Source organism: Myxine glutinosa, chromosome 14 (assembly GCF_964187855.1).
Source record: "Myxine glutinosa chromosome 14, kmMyxGlut1.1, whole genome shotgun sequence".
Lineage (NCBI taxonomy): Eukaryota > Metazoa > Chordata > Myxini > Myxiniformes > Myxinidae > Myxine > Myxine glutinosa.
In genome coordinates, this window is record NC_136274.1 from 62,533,899 (window position 1) to 62,552,046 (window position 18,148).

Sequence of the window (18,148 nt, forward strand, 5' to 3'; positions counted from 1 at the left end):
ATGAATAACATCTAATTTAACTTCTTAGGTAACATTTTACGCTGCTTCTTAGCCACTCAACAGGACAGTATATTTCTTTTTGTGCAACGCGAATTAGTTGCTGTACAGGTTCGGTGGAGGTGAAGGTTGAGGCAACGGATACGAGAGAGGACGGATGCTGTCAGCAACGTAAGTGTGGGTTGAGATGACAGATACGAGAGAGGACGGATGCTGTCAGCAACGTAAGTGTGGGTTGAGGTGAGAGATACGAGAAAGGACGGATGCTGTCAGCAACGTAGGTGTGGGTTGAGGTGAGAGATACGAGAAACGACGGATGCTGTCAGCAACGTAAGTGTGGGTTGAGATGACAGATACGAGAGAGGACGGATGCTGTCAGCAACGTAAGTGTGGGTTGAGGTGAGAGATACGAGAAAGGACGGATGCTGTCAGCAACGTAGGTGTGGGTTGAGGTGAGAGATACGAGAAACGACGGATGCTGTCAGCAACGTAAGTGTGGGTTGAGATGACAGATACGAGAGAGGACGGATGCTGTCAGCAACGTAAGTGTGGGTTGAGGTGAGAGATACGAGAAAGGACGGATGCTGTCAGCAACGTAAGTGTGGGTTGACGTGAGAGATACGAGAAAGGACGGATGCTGTCAGCAACGTAAGTGTGGGTTGAGATGACAGATAAGAGTAAGGACAGATGCTGTCAGCGATGTAAGTGTGGGTTGGGGTGACAGATAAAAGAAAGGACAGATGCTGTCAGTGACGTAAGTGTGGGTTGAGATGACAGATAAGAGAAAGGACGGATGCTGTCAGCGACGTAAGTGTGGGTTGGGGTGACAGATAAGAGAAAGGACGGATGCTGTCAGCGACGTAAGTGTGGGTTGGGGTGACAGATAAGAGAAAGGACGGATGCTGTCAGCAATGTAAGTGTGGGTTGGGGTGACAGATAAGAGAAAGGACCGATGCTGTCAGCAATGTAAGTGTGGGTTGGGGTGACAGATAAGAGAAAGGACGGATGCTGTCAGCAACATAAGTGTGGGTTGAGGTGACAGATAAGAGAAAGGACGGATGCTGTCAGCGATATAAGTGTGGGTTGAGGTGACAGATAAGAGAAAGGACGGATGCTGTCAGCGACGTAAGTGTGGGTTGGGGTGACAGATAAGAGAAAGGACGGATGCTGTCAGCGACGGAAGTGTGGGTTGGGGTGACAGATAAGAGAAAGGACGGATGCTGTCAGCGATATAAGTGTGGGTTGAGGTGACAGATAAGAGAAAGGACGGATGCTGTCAGCGATATAAGTGTGGGTTGGGGTGACAGATAAGAGAAAGGACGGATGCTGTCAGCGACGTAAGTGTGGGTTGGGGTGACAGATAAGAGAAAGGACGGATGCTGTCGGCGACGTAAGTTTGGGTTGGGGTGACAGATAAGAGAAAGGACGGATGCTGTCAGCGACGTAAGTGTGGGTTGGGGTGACAGATAAGAGAAAGGATGGATGCTGTCAGCGACGTAAGTGTGGGTTGGGGTGACAGATAAGAGAAAGGACGGATGCTGTCAGCGACGTAAGTGTGGGTTGGGGTGACAGATAAGAGAAAGGACGGATGCTGTCAGCGACGTAAGTGTGGGTTGGGGTGACAGATAAGAGAAAGGACGGATGCTGTCGGCGACGTAAGTGTGGGTTGGGGTGACAGATAAGAGAAAGGACGGATGCTGTCGGCGACGTAAGTGTGGGTTGGGGTTGGGGTGACAGATAAGAGAAAGGACGGATGCTGTCAGCGACGTAAGTGTGGGTTGGGGTGACAGATAAGAGAAAGGACGGATGCTGTCAGTGACGTAAGTGTGGGTTGGGGTGACAGATAAAAGAAAGGACAGATGCTGTCAGCGAAGTAAGTGTGGGTTGAGATGACAGATAAGAGAAAGGACGGATGCTGTCAGCGACGTAAGTGTGGGTTGGGGTGACAGATAAGAGAAAGGACGGATGCTGTCGGCGACGTAAGTGTGGGTTGGGGTGACAGATAAGAGAAAGGACGGATGCTGTCGGCGACGTAAGTGTGGGTTGGGGTGACAGATAAGAGAAAGGACGGATGCTGTCGGCGACGTAAGTGTGGGTTGGGGTGACAGATAAGAGAAAGGACGGATGCTGTCAGTGACGTAAGTGTGGGTTGGGGTGACAGATAAGAGAAAGGACGGATGCTGTCAGCAACGTAAGTGTGGGTTTGGGTGACAGATAAGAGAAAGGACGGATGCTGTCAGCGATGTAAGTGTGGGTTGGGGTGACAGATAAGAGAAAGGACGGATGCTGTCAGCGACGTAAGTGTGGGTTGAGGTGACAGATATGAGAAAGGACGGATGCTGTCAGCGACGTAAGTTTAGGTTGGGGTGACAGATAAGAGAAAGGACAGATGCTGTCAGCGACGTAAGTGTGGGTTGGGGCGACAGATAAGAGAAAGGACGGATGCTGTCAGCGACGTAAGTGTGGGTTGAGGTGACAGATAAGAGAAAGGACGGATGCTGTCAGCGATGTAAGTGTGGGTTGGGGTGACAGATAAGAGAAAGGACGGATGCTGTCAGCAACGTAAGTGTGGGTTGGGGTGACAGATAAGAGAAAGGACGGATGCTGTCAGCGACGTAAGTGTGGGTTGGGGTGACAGATAAGAGAAAGGATGGATGCTGTCAGCGACGTAAGTGTGGGTTGAGGTGACAGATAAGAGAAAGGACGGATGCTGTCAGTGACGTAAGTGTGGGTTGGGGTGACAGATAAGAGAAAGGCCAGATGCTGTCAGCGACCTAAGTGTGGGTTGAGGTGACAGATAAGAGAAAGGACGGATGCTGTCAGTGACGTAAGTGTGGGTTGGGGCGACAGATATAAGAAAGGACGGATGCTGTCAGCGACGTAAGTGTGGGTTGGGGCGACAGATAAGAGAAAGGACGGATGCTGTCAGCAATGTAAGTGTGGGTTGAGATGACAGATAAGAGAAAGGACGGATGCTGTCAGTGACGTAAGTGTGGGTTGGGGTGACAGATAAGAGAAAGGCCAGATGCTGTCAGCGACCTAAGTGTGGGTTGAGGTGACAGATAAGAGAAAGGACGGATGCTGTCAGTGACGTAAGTGTGGGTTGGGGCGACAGATATAAGAAAGGACGGATGCTGTCAGCGACGTAAGTGTGGGTTGGGGCGACAGATAAGAGAAAGGACGGATGCTGTCAGCAATGTAAGTGTGGGTTGAGATGACAGATAAGAGAAAGGACGGATGCTGTCAGTGACGTAAGTGTGGGTTGGGGTGACAGATAAGAGAAAGGACGGATGCTGTCAGCGACGTAAGTGTGGGTTGGGGTGACAAATAAGAGAAAGGACGGATGCTGTCAGCGACGGAAGTGTGGGTTGGGGTGACAGATAAGAGAAAGGACGGATGCTGTGAGCAATATAAGTGTGGGTTGAGGTGACAGATAAGAGAAAGGACGGATGCTGTCAGCGATGTAAGTGTGTGTTGAGGTGAGGCAAATCGGGCAGTGGTATAAATAAAGTCACGACTTATTTGCGAGATGACGTAAAAGGGCGACACGTAAATAGGGGGTATTACTTGTGCTGTGTTTCATACGCAGCATTTTAATGCCAATTCCAAGTTATCCTTATGGAACTTAACAGTCATTATGATCTGTAAACCCACACGTACACCAGATCAGAGATATTGGGCAGATTATCCTCCTCTTCAAGATCATTCGTGAGTCAGCTGGGTCTTTGTTGAAGATTGGACATCAACATTGCGTTTATCCCAAGACCGGTTTTGATTCCAGAACCGTAGTATCCAACTCCTTAATATCGAGCTATATTCAACCAGATTTGAACTATAACCTCTCGTACATCTTAACCACTAAGACATTGTACTCACGAAGAGAAAACTAATCTTGCAACACCTTATGCAAACAGCTGGTACCATCTAGGAAAATGTGGCAAAGTCTTGCTTTTGTAGTTGCAGAAATTTGACAAGCTAATGGTCAATCTCACTACACGCATAACATGTACCACAAGAACGATTAATCCAGGAAGCACCCGTAGAATTGCACACATTATGTTTACAGGAATCGATAGTCTGGCCTGTAATAAAATCCAATGCGTGCAAGAAGCGTGCCATTATGTTGAGAGTGTCGTGCGGCCCACCTCCGCAGCTAAGCGTTTGATATGAAAACGATTGCTCAAGTAATTCCCGGGATCAATAGCAAGAAATGTAGCATTTATCAGACTTTGTGAAACCACATTGAGATGCAATTTATTATTCCCAGAAATACCAGGGTGAGGGATATATTTATTCATCCGCACGGTGGATGCAAAACCATTACCCTTCACGGAAGGGTCTTTTTTTTCAAATGCAATACCCGAATGGGACTTCAGCACAATAACGGTGATGAGGCCGAGAGTGATGTATGAAAGTTGTACGAGGGAACTGCGCACGGAATTCCCGGAGCTTCGACGATGCTGCCTTGGAAACTAATCCACAGGATACCACTTGCCAGGCAGGCCACGACAAGTCTGGCAGGGGCCCAGGGAATTTGAAAGGGTTCTGGAAGAAATCCGCCCCTTAATCTCGCCTGTAATTAGCTCTTGGCTTGCAGACTCCCAGCGGATTCTCCCGATGACCTTGAGGAGACAAGCATCAATGGCCAATCCGAGGAGGCCCTCAATGGCCGCGACCCAAAGTAAGGGCACCCAAAATCAAACGCATTCTTTTTCTATTGTCTGTTAGCTGTTTCTATTGGAACAATTAACTCGAGGTATGCTCGATTCATTCAATTCAGTGGGCTTCCCTTATAAGACACCCGGAAGTAATATGGATTTTCTTATCATGGGAAAACTTTAAAGAGGCCTGGGCGGGTTTGATTGAACAAGGTAATTCGACTTATGATGACTTTGTGCTGAGTTTGTCAGCCTCTCTCTCTCTCTTGTTTGCTGTTCATACTCGACGGTAAGGTATAACAAGATCAGGACTCACCTGAAATTAAAGATGCACAAGCTTTATGATCAATTTAATTCATTGCAGACGATTCATATGGGTACACAAAGCACATTTCGCGTGGAAAATTGCTGAGAAGTCGAACCTTGCTCTGCTTTATTTATTCCGAAAGTAATGCTGATGGAGCGGTGAGAATAAAGACTTTCAAAGAACAAAACTTTCTTCCAAAAAGAAAAAAGAAAAAAAAAATTCCAGATGGAAACTTGTAAAAGTATAGGATTTGATTTGGACATGCATTTCCATGCAGGTTTAATTGAGGATTTTGATATCGATTGCCAAATGCCCGTGAGGGAAGTTCGGATTAGAATGTGCATATAAATGTGGCATTTCACTCCAGGAGCTGCCAAAGATCAGGGATGGCAGGGAGATAGATGCTGCAAAGCGAAGCCGCCCCAGAGGGCAGGTCTGGCTGACACAGCTGAGGACACAAATTACTCCCAAGTAACTACCGTGGTGAAGCACCGCCTTGCATCCTGGAGATGAAGGGGGGGTGTTAGCACCTCCTTACCTTCTCGCTGAAGATAGGGTTCCCAGTGAGGTGACTCAGCTGTTCAAATTCGAGGTGCAGTGTGCCGATCTCTGCCAGGACACTACAGCCACCTGAGGCCCAGCCCCAGTTCCTTCCCACACCCCTGATGAAAAATAAATTGGCATGTTAATCTCGAGTTAGCACTGTGACATCAATGACGTGACATAGCCGGTGCCTCCAGTGACATACAGGAAAAGAAAACCAAAGTGCATTTCAGCCTGAAAATTTCACGCAAGGTTATTCCATTGTGTGCTCTTGTAAATGCGTCAAATGCTGCGATGGTCCCTGGGCCAAGATACTTGGATTGACATCACTTGCAAACCAGACCAGGCAGATTACCCGCTCCATGAATGTCATGAATGAGCAGTTGGGTTTTTACCAAGAGCCCAATCTGACATAGCAGTTGTCCTCAAACGAGATACTTATTTTTTAGCCGACTCACTGAAGTTGAGAATTCAAATCCACGATACTGATGCCTTTAATTGGATTCCAACCTACAGCCTTTGGGATTCCAGTCCACTGCCCTTGGCAATACGCTAACTGCATACCTCTCCACCACCCACCACCTTTTCCAAAAGGAGTGGAGTTGAACTTGTGACCCAAACTCATTTGTTCCTCTCTTTCCACATTCTTTTTTATCTCATTCATCCCTCCACGTCTTGCAGACAGCTGTTCACCACCATCTCTGATCACCGCCGGATCCAAAGCCATGATCTTTCCTGCACCCATTAAACCATCGCCCACCCGTCCAATACGTTTTTTCCTTCTGTATCCATCTTGTCCACCCCTTGTGTTATCTCCTACCCTTCATCGTTACCCCCATGTCTTATTTGTCCGTCTCCATCCATTTTCTCTGTCGTCCCCCTTCTTTTGACATTTCCCCCATTTCTTTCTGCTGTTCCTTTTGTCATGTTGCGTTCTATCCGCATGACAAGGTGGTTACGTGATCATGTAACGGGTTGTTAGGGTTCGAAAGAATTGGGCAGGAGGTAAGAATTTTTTTGTTTCTATTTGTAACACTAAGTTAGCCTGGTGTTGGCTTAGAGGTTAGGGTGCCGGCTTGGGATCCTAGGATCCTGGGTTCGAATCCCGGTCGATTATTGAATTAACTGCCAGGGGGGTTGACTCAGCCTGTCATTCTTCCGAGGTCGGCAAATTGAGTACCAGTTCACTGGTAATTCCCTGTGTGTCCCAAGAGGTGACTCAGGTTCACTATGTTTTTTCGTTCAAAAATTTTGGAGATTAGCAAAACTATACATTTTTGGAATACTCAGAGCATGAGGAATCCCAAAATTAATGTTGGCATTTGCGGAGACACCTTTGCGAAAATGACACTCAGGACAGTGATGAAGATGTGTAAAAGCATATTCCTGAACGGTATAGACCTAGTAGATCCTGTGTATAGGACTTATAGTTCAATCTGATACTAACAAGGCTGCTTTCTTGCTTTATAAACCCATACCTATAACTTCAAAGGACTTGCAATATCATGTATTATGTAATAAAGTTATATCACAAATACAAAGACAATGGTTTTCAATTACCTTTGTTTGTTGCTTTTCTATAATCCTGAGCACTATTTTGAGGCCTTTATTGGATTCCTTGACCGGGAAAACATAGGATCAGCATATTTAATTAAGTCTCTAGGTTGACTAGAAGCCGAGATAGCGCAAAATATGTATTTTATGGCGGCCATTTTGAAATCTAAAATGGCTGCCATGCAGGTGTCTGTGCAAATGCCAACATTGATTTTCGGATTCTCCATGCTCTGATGATTCCAAAAATGTACAGGTTTGCTAATCTCCCAAAATTTTGAACGAAATTATATTTGTTAACATGGTGAACCTGACTACAAACAGGGTTGGTGGCAGGAAGAGCATCCGACCATAAAACATTGCTCCAAAAAGGGGACCACGATGCCCAAACAAGGCCAACCCCTGCTCAGTGGGTAAAAATGGCGTCTAAAGGTGGTTCTGTAACACTAAGTGTGCATTATTGGAGTTATAATAGAGAATACAACAGTTATCTCTCAATTGTTTCAATATCTCTCACCACACAGCACTATAACTCAACTATTAGTATTGTATAAGGAACATTATACAAAGTTTGGCAAAAAGATATAAAGAAGGATTGGACTCCTGTGAGCACTCCGGAGTTCAGAAATTTTTCTCTCGCCACCTCCGGCTCAGACGGCTACAGTTGACGAAGAGGTGTTCGCTACCTGACACCACCTTTGCCCAATTGTTCTCGGTGCTGCTTTGACAAGTGTGCCGTGGAAGGAAGTGCCGAAGAATCGACATTCGCGTTTTCCCAGAGATGTAGAGTGTCTTTTGAGGCTGATAACAATTTCCTTAACTCCGGGAACAGTTTTAACAACTGCTTTGCAACCAAATGCCAAGTGGGCACGCGGTCGACTGGGGATGGCAAAGGGCACATTAAGGGGCTTCACAAAGCCTGCGGTAAATCCGCTCCAATTCTGAATTAATTGCTGCTTTTACATATCTGTAGATAAGAGGAGCAAGAACCTTACAATTGTATGGTAAAAAATGAGATTCACAAGCAATTTAAAAAAATTGGTGTAAAATCAACATTCCCATGCTACGTTTCGACCTGTCAGTTGTGCCACACCTTATCAAACAGGTACGGCCGCAGTCCCAAATGCGTCAGCAACATAAATATTCGGGTTCAGCTGTACCGCCTTCATTTTTAGCAGTAAAACTTGCTTCAAAAGAGGCAAATACAATCACGTGACGAGGAACAAGGTTAGCACGGTATCCAGTGAGACGGAAGAAGTAAACTTAACAACGGACTTGTGACAACGAGTAATGTTTCTCAGGTTTGATTTACGGTTCCCCACGTTTTCAGGTTGACCATCGCCCATGGGATGCCAGTTGGGGTGTTGAAGGCTGGCAGGAGACGCTTGCCCAGATCCACTGCCTTAGCCAGGAACACCTTTTATGGAAAATGAAGGTAGAAGGTGAATCGGTGGCACACAGACACTCATAACATTTTTTTAAAAATTCGTTTGTTATAAACACTTTATGCACAACGGTGTTTCGAACACCTCGTTAAAACATCAATCATGTCAATCATTCAGAATCATTGGAATCTCCCGCGATGAAGCTAACCCCGAGGGCCTTTCACTCACTCACTCACCGCAGGCAGGTAGGTGGTCTTTCTGTTTTCTACCGACTCCTCTCCGGCCTTGCTCCTCCAGCTCTGTCTGTGCTCTGTCCCCCAAATACTCCTACAGGTCGCACAAGATCTGCCTGCAACCCTCTTATGGTTAAACTGCCAAAATCAAGACTCTCTGCTCACCTTCACAAACTCCCTCACTCTCTTCAATCCCACTCCTCCCTCCAGGTCTTATATTCCCCCATCCAAAACCTTGATATTTTCTACCCCCATTAATTCACCCCAGATACACTTTTCTGAAATACCGACTTCTTTCCTGGAAGTCCTAGGTGTGTCCATGTGGTTTATACCTCTCCCACCCCCCGCCCCCTTCCCATGCCTCCTCCCACCAAGCCCTCTCCCTCCCACAGATCTCCCGATGTCCCTGTTCTCTGATGTTGTACTTGTGTGCTTCTATCTCTCTCCCCATGTTGTCTCCCGCTCCCTTTATTGTACGTTTTGTGTCCGTTTTTTTTTTGTGCGATTGATGTTAGCTCTTACACGAGCCTCGATCTTGTACACACAAAAAAAAAAACCCACCTCATGTTATTGTCTTCTTTCAATAAGGTTTCAAAAAAAATAAAGAAACACCCAGAGAGTTTTTAAATTAAGCACATTTAAAATCGAACACGAGGACACACCAAGACAGACTATCCCACAAGATATATGTGTGAAAGAAGTCAAACTCAATTGGTTTAGTCCTGAATGATCATGGTAGTTTAGCTAACATTGACTGTACGGAGAGATTCCAATGGAGTTTCATTTCATGGATACAGCTAGATGATGAATCGATAGACTAGACCAGCGAGACATCTCCCCCATCCCCTCTACCCACACCCACAAATGACCCCAAGAAGTTTTGCTTGATGCAATTTGGAGCTCCAGAAATCTTAGACAAATCCCCAGGTAATAAAGGAAGACGTTGTCCTGCAGAGTATTTCCCGATAAAAATTGAAATTTCACACTTAAAAAAATTTCCAAACACGCCAATATGTAATTACACAAACTCCCCGGATGCTTCGTACAACCTAAAACACATGAAGCTTGGATTTGTAATCTTTAAAGATGAATGCAACAGCTAGAGTAGCAAAGCCTCCAAAGTATTCTGGCTGCGTTGAAGCTGAAGATAGAATTTGCTACCCAGTGGCTAAACCTGTCCAAACGTCCAAATGGCCCTCGGGGGGGAAGTGTAACATCGTGAGGCTATCAAAGTCCTGTGAGTTTAATAAGAAGCAGCGAAAGAACGCTTTGTTAACTTTGCTCAAGGTCACGATGTGTGATTTTGGAATGGCTTAACGGTGGCTCCGGCCTGCCTCGGGCCTTTGCACGTGTGCTTGCCATGAAGTGCTTCGCTGGCGTTCGTTTCCCAATTGGCTCACTTCCCTCTCATCATCATAATCATCATCATCTGTGGACCCATTCCCAAGGCCGTCGGATGGGAGCTAAGGTTGCGAAAGCCGTAAGGTACGCCAGGCCACGAGGCCTATTACACGGCCATAGCTCAAACCAAAGTAGGAGAGCAGAAATTTGTGCCTGGGGCAATGAGGCCTAGCACTTTTTCTTTTCAGATTACCATTTGGGCCTGCCCTTTCCTCCGGTCCACTTGCCATCTCCAGGCTTTCGGTTTATTGCTGGGGAAAGGTTATTAAGATCTCCCCTGAAATTGAACCATTTATTCGAAAGTTCGCATCTCAGTAAGAGATTTGTCAAGTCTTATGGGTAATCTTCAACATATTCCCTTCATCCTGGAGGATTTCCTCTTCTGCTTCCCTTTCATCCCACGTGTCGCATCACAACCGATAAACATTCTGCAATCTATATATATAAAACACAGTTTGGGTGTGTGTGTGTGTGTGTGTGTGTGTGTGTGTGTGTGTGTGTGTGTGTGTGTGTGTAATGTTACCGATAGACTCCGAAACGGAGAGGCTCACGTGCTTGATATTTGACATAGACATGGCCATTGAGCGTGGGACGAACATGGCCGAACTCAAAATATTTGACGATCCATATTTTTTATTCATATTTACCTCAGCGCATTTCAGCGCACGGAATCAACGGAATCAGGGCAGGTGGGCGCTGATTCGCTCAGAGCGATCACGTGATGACGCTATGAACGCTATGACGCTATGAACGATATGACGATATGACGCTATGAAAAAAACAAATCGCTATGACGCTATGAACGATATGCCGCTATGACCGCTATGAGCGCTATGAACGATATGATGCTATGAAAAAAACAAATCGCTATGACGCTATGAAACGCTATGAACACTATGACGCTATGAACGATATGCCGCTATGAGCGCTATGAACGGATATGACGATATGACGCTATGAAAAAAAAAATCGCTATGACGCTATGAAACGCTATGAACGCTATGACGCTATGAACGATATGCCGCTATGAACGCTATGAGCGCTATGAACGATATGACGATATGACGCTATGAAAAAAACAAATCGCTATGACGCTATGAAACGCTATGAACACTATGACGCTATGAACGATATGCCGCTATGAACGCTATGAGCGCTATGAACGGATATGACGATATGACGCTATGAAAAAAAAAATCGCTATGACGCTATGAAACGCTATGAACGCTATGACGCTATGAACGATATGCCGCTATGAACGCTATGAGCGCTATGAACGATATGACGATATGACGCTGTGAAAAAAACAAATCGCTATGACGCTATGAAACGCTATGAACACTATGACGCTATGAACGATATGCCGCTATGAGCGCTATGAGCGCTATGAACGATATGACGATATGACGCTGTGAAAAAAACAAATCGCTATGACGCTATGAAACGCTATGAACACTATGACGCTATGAACGATATGCCGCTATGAGCGCTATGAGCGCTATGAACGATATGACGATATGACGCTATGAAAAAAACAAACCGCTATGACGCTATGAACGATATGCCGCTATGACCGCTATGAGCGCTATGAACGATATGATGCTATGAAAAAAACAAATCGCTATGACGCTATGAAACGCTATGAACACTATGACGCTATGAACGATATGCCGCTATGAGCGCTATGAGCGCTATGAACGATATGACGATATGACGCTATGAAAAAAACAAATCGCTATGACGCTATGAACGATATGCCGCTATGACCGCTATGAGCGCTATGAACGATATGATGCTATGAAAAAAACAAATCGCTATGACGCTATGAAACGCTATGAACACTATGACGCTATGAACGATATGCCGCTATGAGCGCTATGAACGGATATGACGATATGACGCTATGAAAAAAAAAATCGCTATGACGCTATGAAACGCTATGAACGCTATGACGCTATGAACGATATGCCGCTATGAACGCTATGAGCGCTATGAACGATATGACGATATGACGCTATGAAAAAAACAAATCGCTATGACGCTATGAAACGCTATGAACACTATGACGCTATGAACGATATGCCGCTATGAACGCTATGAGCGCTATGAACGGATATGACGATATGACGCTATGAAAAAAAAAATCGCTATGACGCTATGAAACGCTATGAACGCTATGACGCTATGAACGATATGCCGCTATGAACGCTATGAGCGCTATGAACGATATGACGATATGACGCTGTGAAAAAAACAAATCGCTATGACGCTATGAAACGCTATGAACACTATGACGCTATGAACGATATGCCGCTATGAGCGCTATGAGCGCTATGAACGATATGACGATATGACGCTGTGAAAAAAACAAATCGCTATGACGCTATGAAACGCTATGAACACTATGACGCTATGAACGATATGCCGCTATGAGCGCTATGAGCGCTATGAACGATATGACGATATGACGCTATGAAAAAAACAAACCGCTATGACGCTATGAACGATATGCCGCTATGACCGCTATGAGCGCTATGAACGATATGATGCTATGAAAAAAACAAATCGCTATGACGCTATGAAACGCTATGAACACTATGACGCTATGAACGATATGCCGCTATGAGCGCTATGAACGGATATGACGATATGACGCTATGAAAAAAAAAATCGCTATGACGCTATGAAACGCTATGAACGCTATGACGCTATGAACGATATGCCGCTATGAACGCTATGAGCGCTATGAACGATATGACGATATGACGCTATGAAAAAAACAAATCGCTATGACGCTATGAAACGCTATGAACACTATGACGCTATGAACGATATGCCGCTATGAACGCTATGAGCGCTATGAACGGATATGACGATATGACGCTATGAAAAAAAAAATCGCTATGACGCTATGAAACGCTATGAACGCTATGACGCTATGAACGATATGCCGCTATGAACGCTATGAGCGCTATGAACGATATGACGATATGACGCTGTGAAAAAAACAAATCGCTATGACGCTATGAAACGCTATGAACACTATGACGCTATGAACGATATGCCGCTATGAACGCTATGAGCGCTATGAACGATATGACGATATGACGCTATGAAAAAAATAAAATCGCTATGACGCTATGAAACGCTATGACGCTATGAACGATATGACGCTATGAAACGCTATGACGCTATGAACGATATGACGCTATGAATCGCTATGACGCTATGAACGATATGCCGCTATGAACGCTATGAGCGCTATGAACGATATGACGCTATGGAAAAAAAAATCGCTATGACGCTATGAAACGCTATGACGCTATGAACGATATGACGCTATGAAACGCTATGACGCTATGAACGATATGACGCTATGAATCGCTATGACGCTATGAAACGCTATGACGCTATGAACGATATGACGCTATGACGCTATGACGCTATGAAAAAAAAAATCGCCATGACGCTATGAAACGCTATGAAACGCTATGACGCTATGACAAAAAAAATCGCTATGACGCTATGAAACGCTATGAACGCTATGACGCTATGAACGTTATGACGCTATGAACGCTATGACGCTATGACGCTATGAAAAAAAAAATCGCTCGCTTTACCAAGGGGCTCGCTCTCCCCCCGTTCCCCTCCCCTCCCCTTCCCCCTCCCCCTTCCCTCCCCCGCCCGGCAATGCCGGGTACTTCTGCTAGTGAAATATAAAAGAACGATAATAAATTACCCATCAAATTTACGCCAGTAATATACTACAATCGTATGACCGTACTGTACTGTACAAGTAAGCGATGTACCATACAGCGTCATATTGACAACATCGTTAGATATTACTGGTGTAAATGCGGCCGGTAATTTACCATTGTTGTGTAAAGTGGTTAGAAAGCAGAGTCCTGGATACACAGTTACATCTCTTGCTTTGCCTGCGGTAAAGCCCGTGGAAAAACATGTCACATTATCCGTCATGAATGTGATGGTGTCAAACACACGTGGTATTTTATGGCAGTCTTGTGAAATACAAATTACAAGGAAACATTCGAATATTAAGTTGGAGCTTCTGCCTTGGACACATTTCTGTGATTATTCCAATGCGGTACTTACTTTTGAAAACAGCAGGCCACTGTGTGCTGGTACAAAAAAAAATTCAATTTTTTTTCTGGCAGTTATGTAACGTGACTCATCCCTGGTCATCACAGTCTACTGATTGGTCAATCGAATTTGAATGCATATGATGATGCGACCGACGACAAACAACTGATGCATAAATTCTGAGCTTGCCCGCTTCCCCATAGGGGTTGTTACCCCGCACACGCAAAGCGAAAAGCAGGGTTCAGCAATTGGATCATTTTGTCTCGTCTGTCCACAAATGTCGTCAACTTAATTTATGATCGAAGAAACAACTTGTTTTTATTTTTATATATTTTTTGTATACAAGATCGAGGCTCGTGTAAGAGCTAATATTAATAACAAAAAAAAAAACAGACACATAAAACATGTAACAAGGGGAGCGGCAGACAAGATGGGGAGAGGGAGGGAAGCACACAAGCACAACATTTGAGAGCAGGGACATCGGGAGATCTGTGGGAGGGAGAGGGCGTGGGGGCTGGAGGAATGGGAAGGGGTGGGGGGTGGGGGGGGAACCTGTCCTTTTGCAGGACTTTGTCTCTGAATTCGTCCCAATCGTACATGCTCAGGAAGGAGTGAGAATTATTTTTCCTATGTCTACCTGTCTGGCAGTCAAAAAAAATTGAAAATCATTCCAAACAGGAAACTTACTGTTCTTAGAGATGTTGAAAAGGACACAAACAACAGGCACGAATAACTAATGTGATGTGTTAAATAAGGTGGTGTAAAAGACGCTGCATCAACGGCGGTAAACTTCTGAAATTTTTTTTTTTTCTCCAAACTTTGAAATCTTTATTTTATTTCAATTGAATTATATACTTGAACACTATAGAACACAAATGGTCTTTTTGGCACTTTCAAAACCCTTCTGTTTAGCAGTACTTAGTCAAAATATTACGTCATCACGACCAATCAAATTTGCCGCTCGCAGACCCCACCAATGTTCTTGTTTCTCAAGACTGCGCAGGATAAGGCGTTCTATGAACTCTCCGGTTGTTTCTGCGGAGATCTCTGTATCATCAGGGTGTTTATGACGAGTGAAATTGAGAGGAATATTCTGTGGCAGCAAATACCATCTTTCTGGAGAGGTGTTCATTCATTGTCATGTCAATGGAGAATCGATGAATATATATCAGTGCATCCGGACACCTTTACCCGCATGGTTATGGAAACATATATTGCGAGTTATAATGTCGTTTTACGGATGAGTTAGATGTAGAGGTTTTGTGACACACCCAATGGCTTGGTTCCTGTAACATGAGCTGGAGTGTCGGCTTCAACATGGTGGGAAAAGAGGAAGGATGTTTGTTCATTATAATTGTTAGTGTCACTCCGAAAGGTTTTATTGGAAGATTGATCTATTTTACACTAATAGTATTGTGGTTTTTATCATTGATTTTGGAGCCATAATTATTAATTATTTTTTAATGCATAATCGAGACTCCCGGCGTACCCCGATTTAGAATAGGTATGTGGCGGACACAAAAGCCCACTGGCGTGGTGACATCATTCCACGCACCGAGTGGGCGGTGGCCACGCCCGAGGGGTAGGCGTGGCCTCATGATATACCCCGGGCGACCAGCCCGGAGGAGTGACAGTGTAGTCTTACAATAAAGACGTTTATATGTTACCGCTTGTCCGCTTCCTCCTTGCTCACAAGCAGCGCGCGTAACGCCGCGCTTTACTGGTGACCCTCGACGTTGGATCTGCCGGAGCGATCCTTCCACACGCGACGCCATCGCCATGGCCGCCTTCGTCAAACTTCCGGAATTTTGGGAGGCTCAGGCCGAAGTCTGGTTCGTCCAGGCCGAAGCCCAATTTCAGCTTCGGCACCTCACCGGCGATGACACGCGCTACTGCCACGTCGTCGCCTCCCTCGGGCCCGGCACGGCCGCTCGAGTTGTGTCCGTCCTTCGCCACCCACCGGACGGCCACAAGTACGAGGCACTCAAGCGGCTACTCCTAGCCACGTTCAGCCTCACGGACGACGCACGGGCCGACCGCCTCCTGGATCTCCCCGAGCTCGGTGAGACGCGCCCGTCGGTCCGAATGGACCATATGCTGTCACTGTTGGGCGACGAAGCCCCCGGTTCGCTATTCCGGGCGCTTTTCCGTCGCCAACTTCCAGCGCAGGTTCGCCTCGCGTTGGCCGGGACCGGGCTAACGGAACCCCGAGCATTGGCGGCCGAGGCGGACAAGTACTTCGCCGCTTCGGACACGCGGGCGAGCGTTGGCGTGGCCGTCACGGCCTTCGACGCTGATGTTCCACAGCATCATCTTCTACAGCACGCTGATGTTCCACAGCATCATCTTCTACAGCACGCTGATGTTCCACAGCATCATCTTCTACAGCACGCTGATGTTCCACAGCATCATCTTCTACAGCACGCTGTGGTTCAGCAGCATGCTGATACGCACCTCGTGAACGCCGCCACGCCCCGCCCACCGCCGCGGCGAAAACCGCCACCGCGGGGAAACCCGTCGACTCCACCGGCCTGGCGGAGCCAGCCGCACTCCTCCAGCTCCACCACCTGGTGCTGGTTCCACGCCAAGTTCGGCCACGAAGCTCGGCGGTGTCATCCGCCGTGCTCCTTCAACGGGTCGGGAAACGCCCGGGCCGGCGCTCAATTGTGGCGATGAGCGCCGGCCGTTCGAGCAGCCTGCTGTTCATAACGGACACCTTCTCCGGGCGCCGTTACCTGTGCGACACGGGAGCACAGGTGAGTGTCATTCCCGCCGGCACGTCAGACAAGCACGCCGCGGGTGGGGGCCCCGCGCTGCTTGCCGCGAACGGGACGCCCATCCGTACGTACGGAAAACGCTGCCTCTCTCTGCGGTTTGGAGGGCAGGTTTTCCGATGGACGTTCGTCACCGCCGACGTGCCCATGGCACTGCTTGGCGCGGACTTCCTGTGCGCTAATGGGCTCCTGGTCGACGTCAAGCGCAGACGGCTTGTCCAGGCCGAGACGTTCAGCTCGCTCGCATGTGCGTTGCCCAGCTCAACGAGCGGCTTGCCAAGCGGCTTGCCGAACGATTCGGTTCCGGCCACGTTGGTCTGTACGCTTCCGGCAGCGGACGCATTCACCCGCCTCCTCGCCGGCTTCCCGGCCCTCACGCGGCCCACCTTCTCGGCGGGGGCCGTCAAGCACGGGGTGGCCCATCACATCCCCACCGTCGGGCCACCGGTCTACGCCCGGGCACGCCGCCTCGAGCCGACGAAGCTGGCGGTGGCAAAAGCGGAGTTCGCTACCCTGGAGCGACTCGGCATCGTTCGGCGCTCAGAGAGCGCTTGGGCGTCGCCGCTGCACATCGTGCCGAAGCCCGGCGGGGGATGGCGACCGTGCGGGGACTATCGCCGTCTCAATGACGCCACGACTCCCGACCGCTACCCCGTCCCCCACATTCAGGACTTTTCCGCCCGTTTGGCGGGCAGGTCCTTCTTCTCGAAGGTGGACCTCATACGCGGCTACCATCAGGTCCCCGTCAGGCCGGAGGACGTCCCGAAGACGGCGGTCATCACGCCATTCGGACTCTTCGAGTTCCTGCGCATGCCCTTCGGTCTGAAGAATGCGGCTCAGGCGTTCCAGCGACTGATGGACAGCGTCCTGCGCGACTTGGATTTTGTCTACGTCTACCTGGACGATATCCTCGTCGCCAGCGCGTCCCGCGAAGAGCACCTACGCCACCTCCGCACGCTCTTCGAACGCCTGGGCCAGCATGGCCTGATTGTGAACCCCGCAAAGTGCCGGTTCGGCGCCACCACAATCGATTTTCTGGGGCACCGTGTCACCAGGCACGGCGCCGTCCCCCTGCCGGCCAAGGTGGAGGCGGTGAAGGGGTTTCCGCGCCCCCGCACGATCAGAGGGCTGCAGGAGTTCCTGGGCATGGTGAACTTTTACCATTGGTTCCTGCCCCGTATCGCCCAGCTCCTGCGCC

At 47.5% G+C, this 18,148-nt stretch overlaps 1 protein-coding gene across 2 annotated transcripts in view; it reads right to left on the reverse strand.

The window, feature by feature from the left end:
- Nucleotides 1-18,148, reverse strand: part of LOC137439844 (mannosyl-oligosaccharide 1,2-alpha-mannosidase IA) — a 380,329-nt gene that overhangs the window by 21,151 nt on the left and 341,030 nt on the right. The window contains exons 1-3 of one of the 2 annotated variants that reach the window (XM_078768307.1): nt 8,678-8,974; nt 8,379-8,473; nt 5,501-5,624 (exon numbers count right to left, since the gene is read on the reverse strand). In XM_078768307.1, coding sequence (XP_078624433.1) covers nt 5,501-5,624; nt 8,379-8,395 — 141 coding nt within the window. In that variant the 5' untranslated portion in view covers nt 8,396-8,473; nt 8,678-8,974. Of the gene's footprint in view, nt 1-5,500; nt 5,625-8,378; nt 8,474-8,677; nt 8,975-18,148 lie in introns of those variants that run through there. The other variant, XM_078768306.1, reaches the window with a different exon arrangement.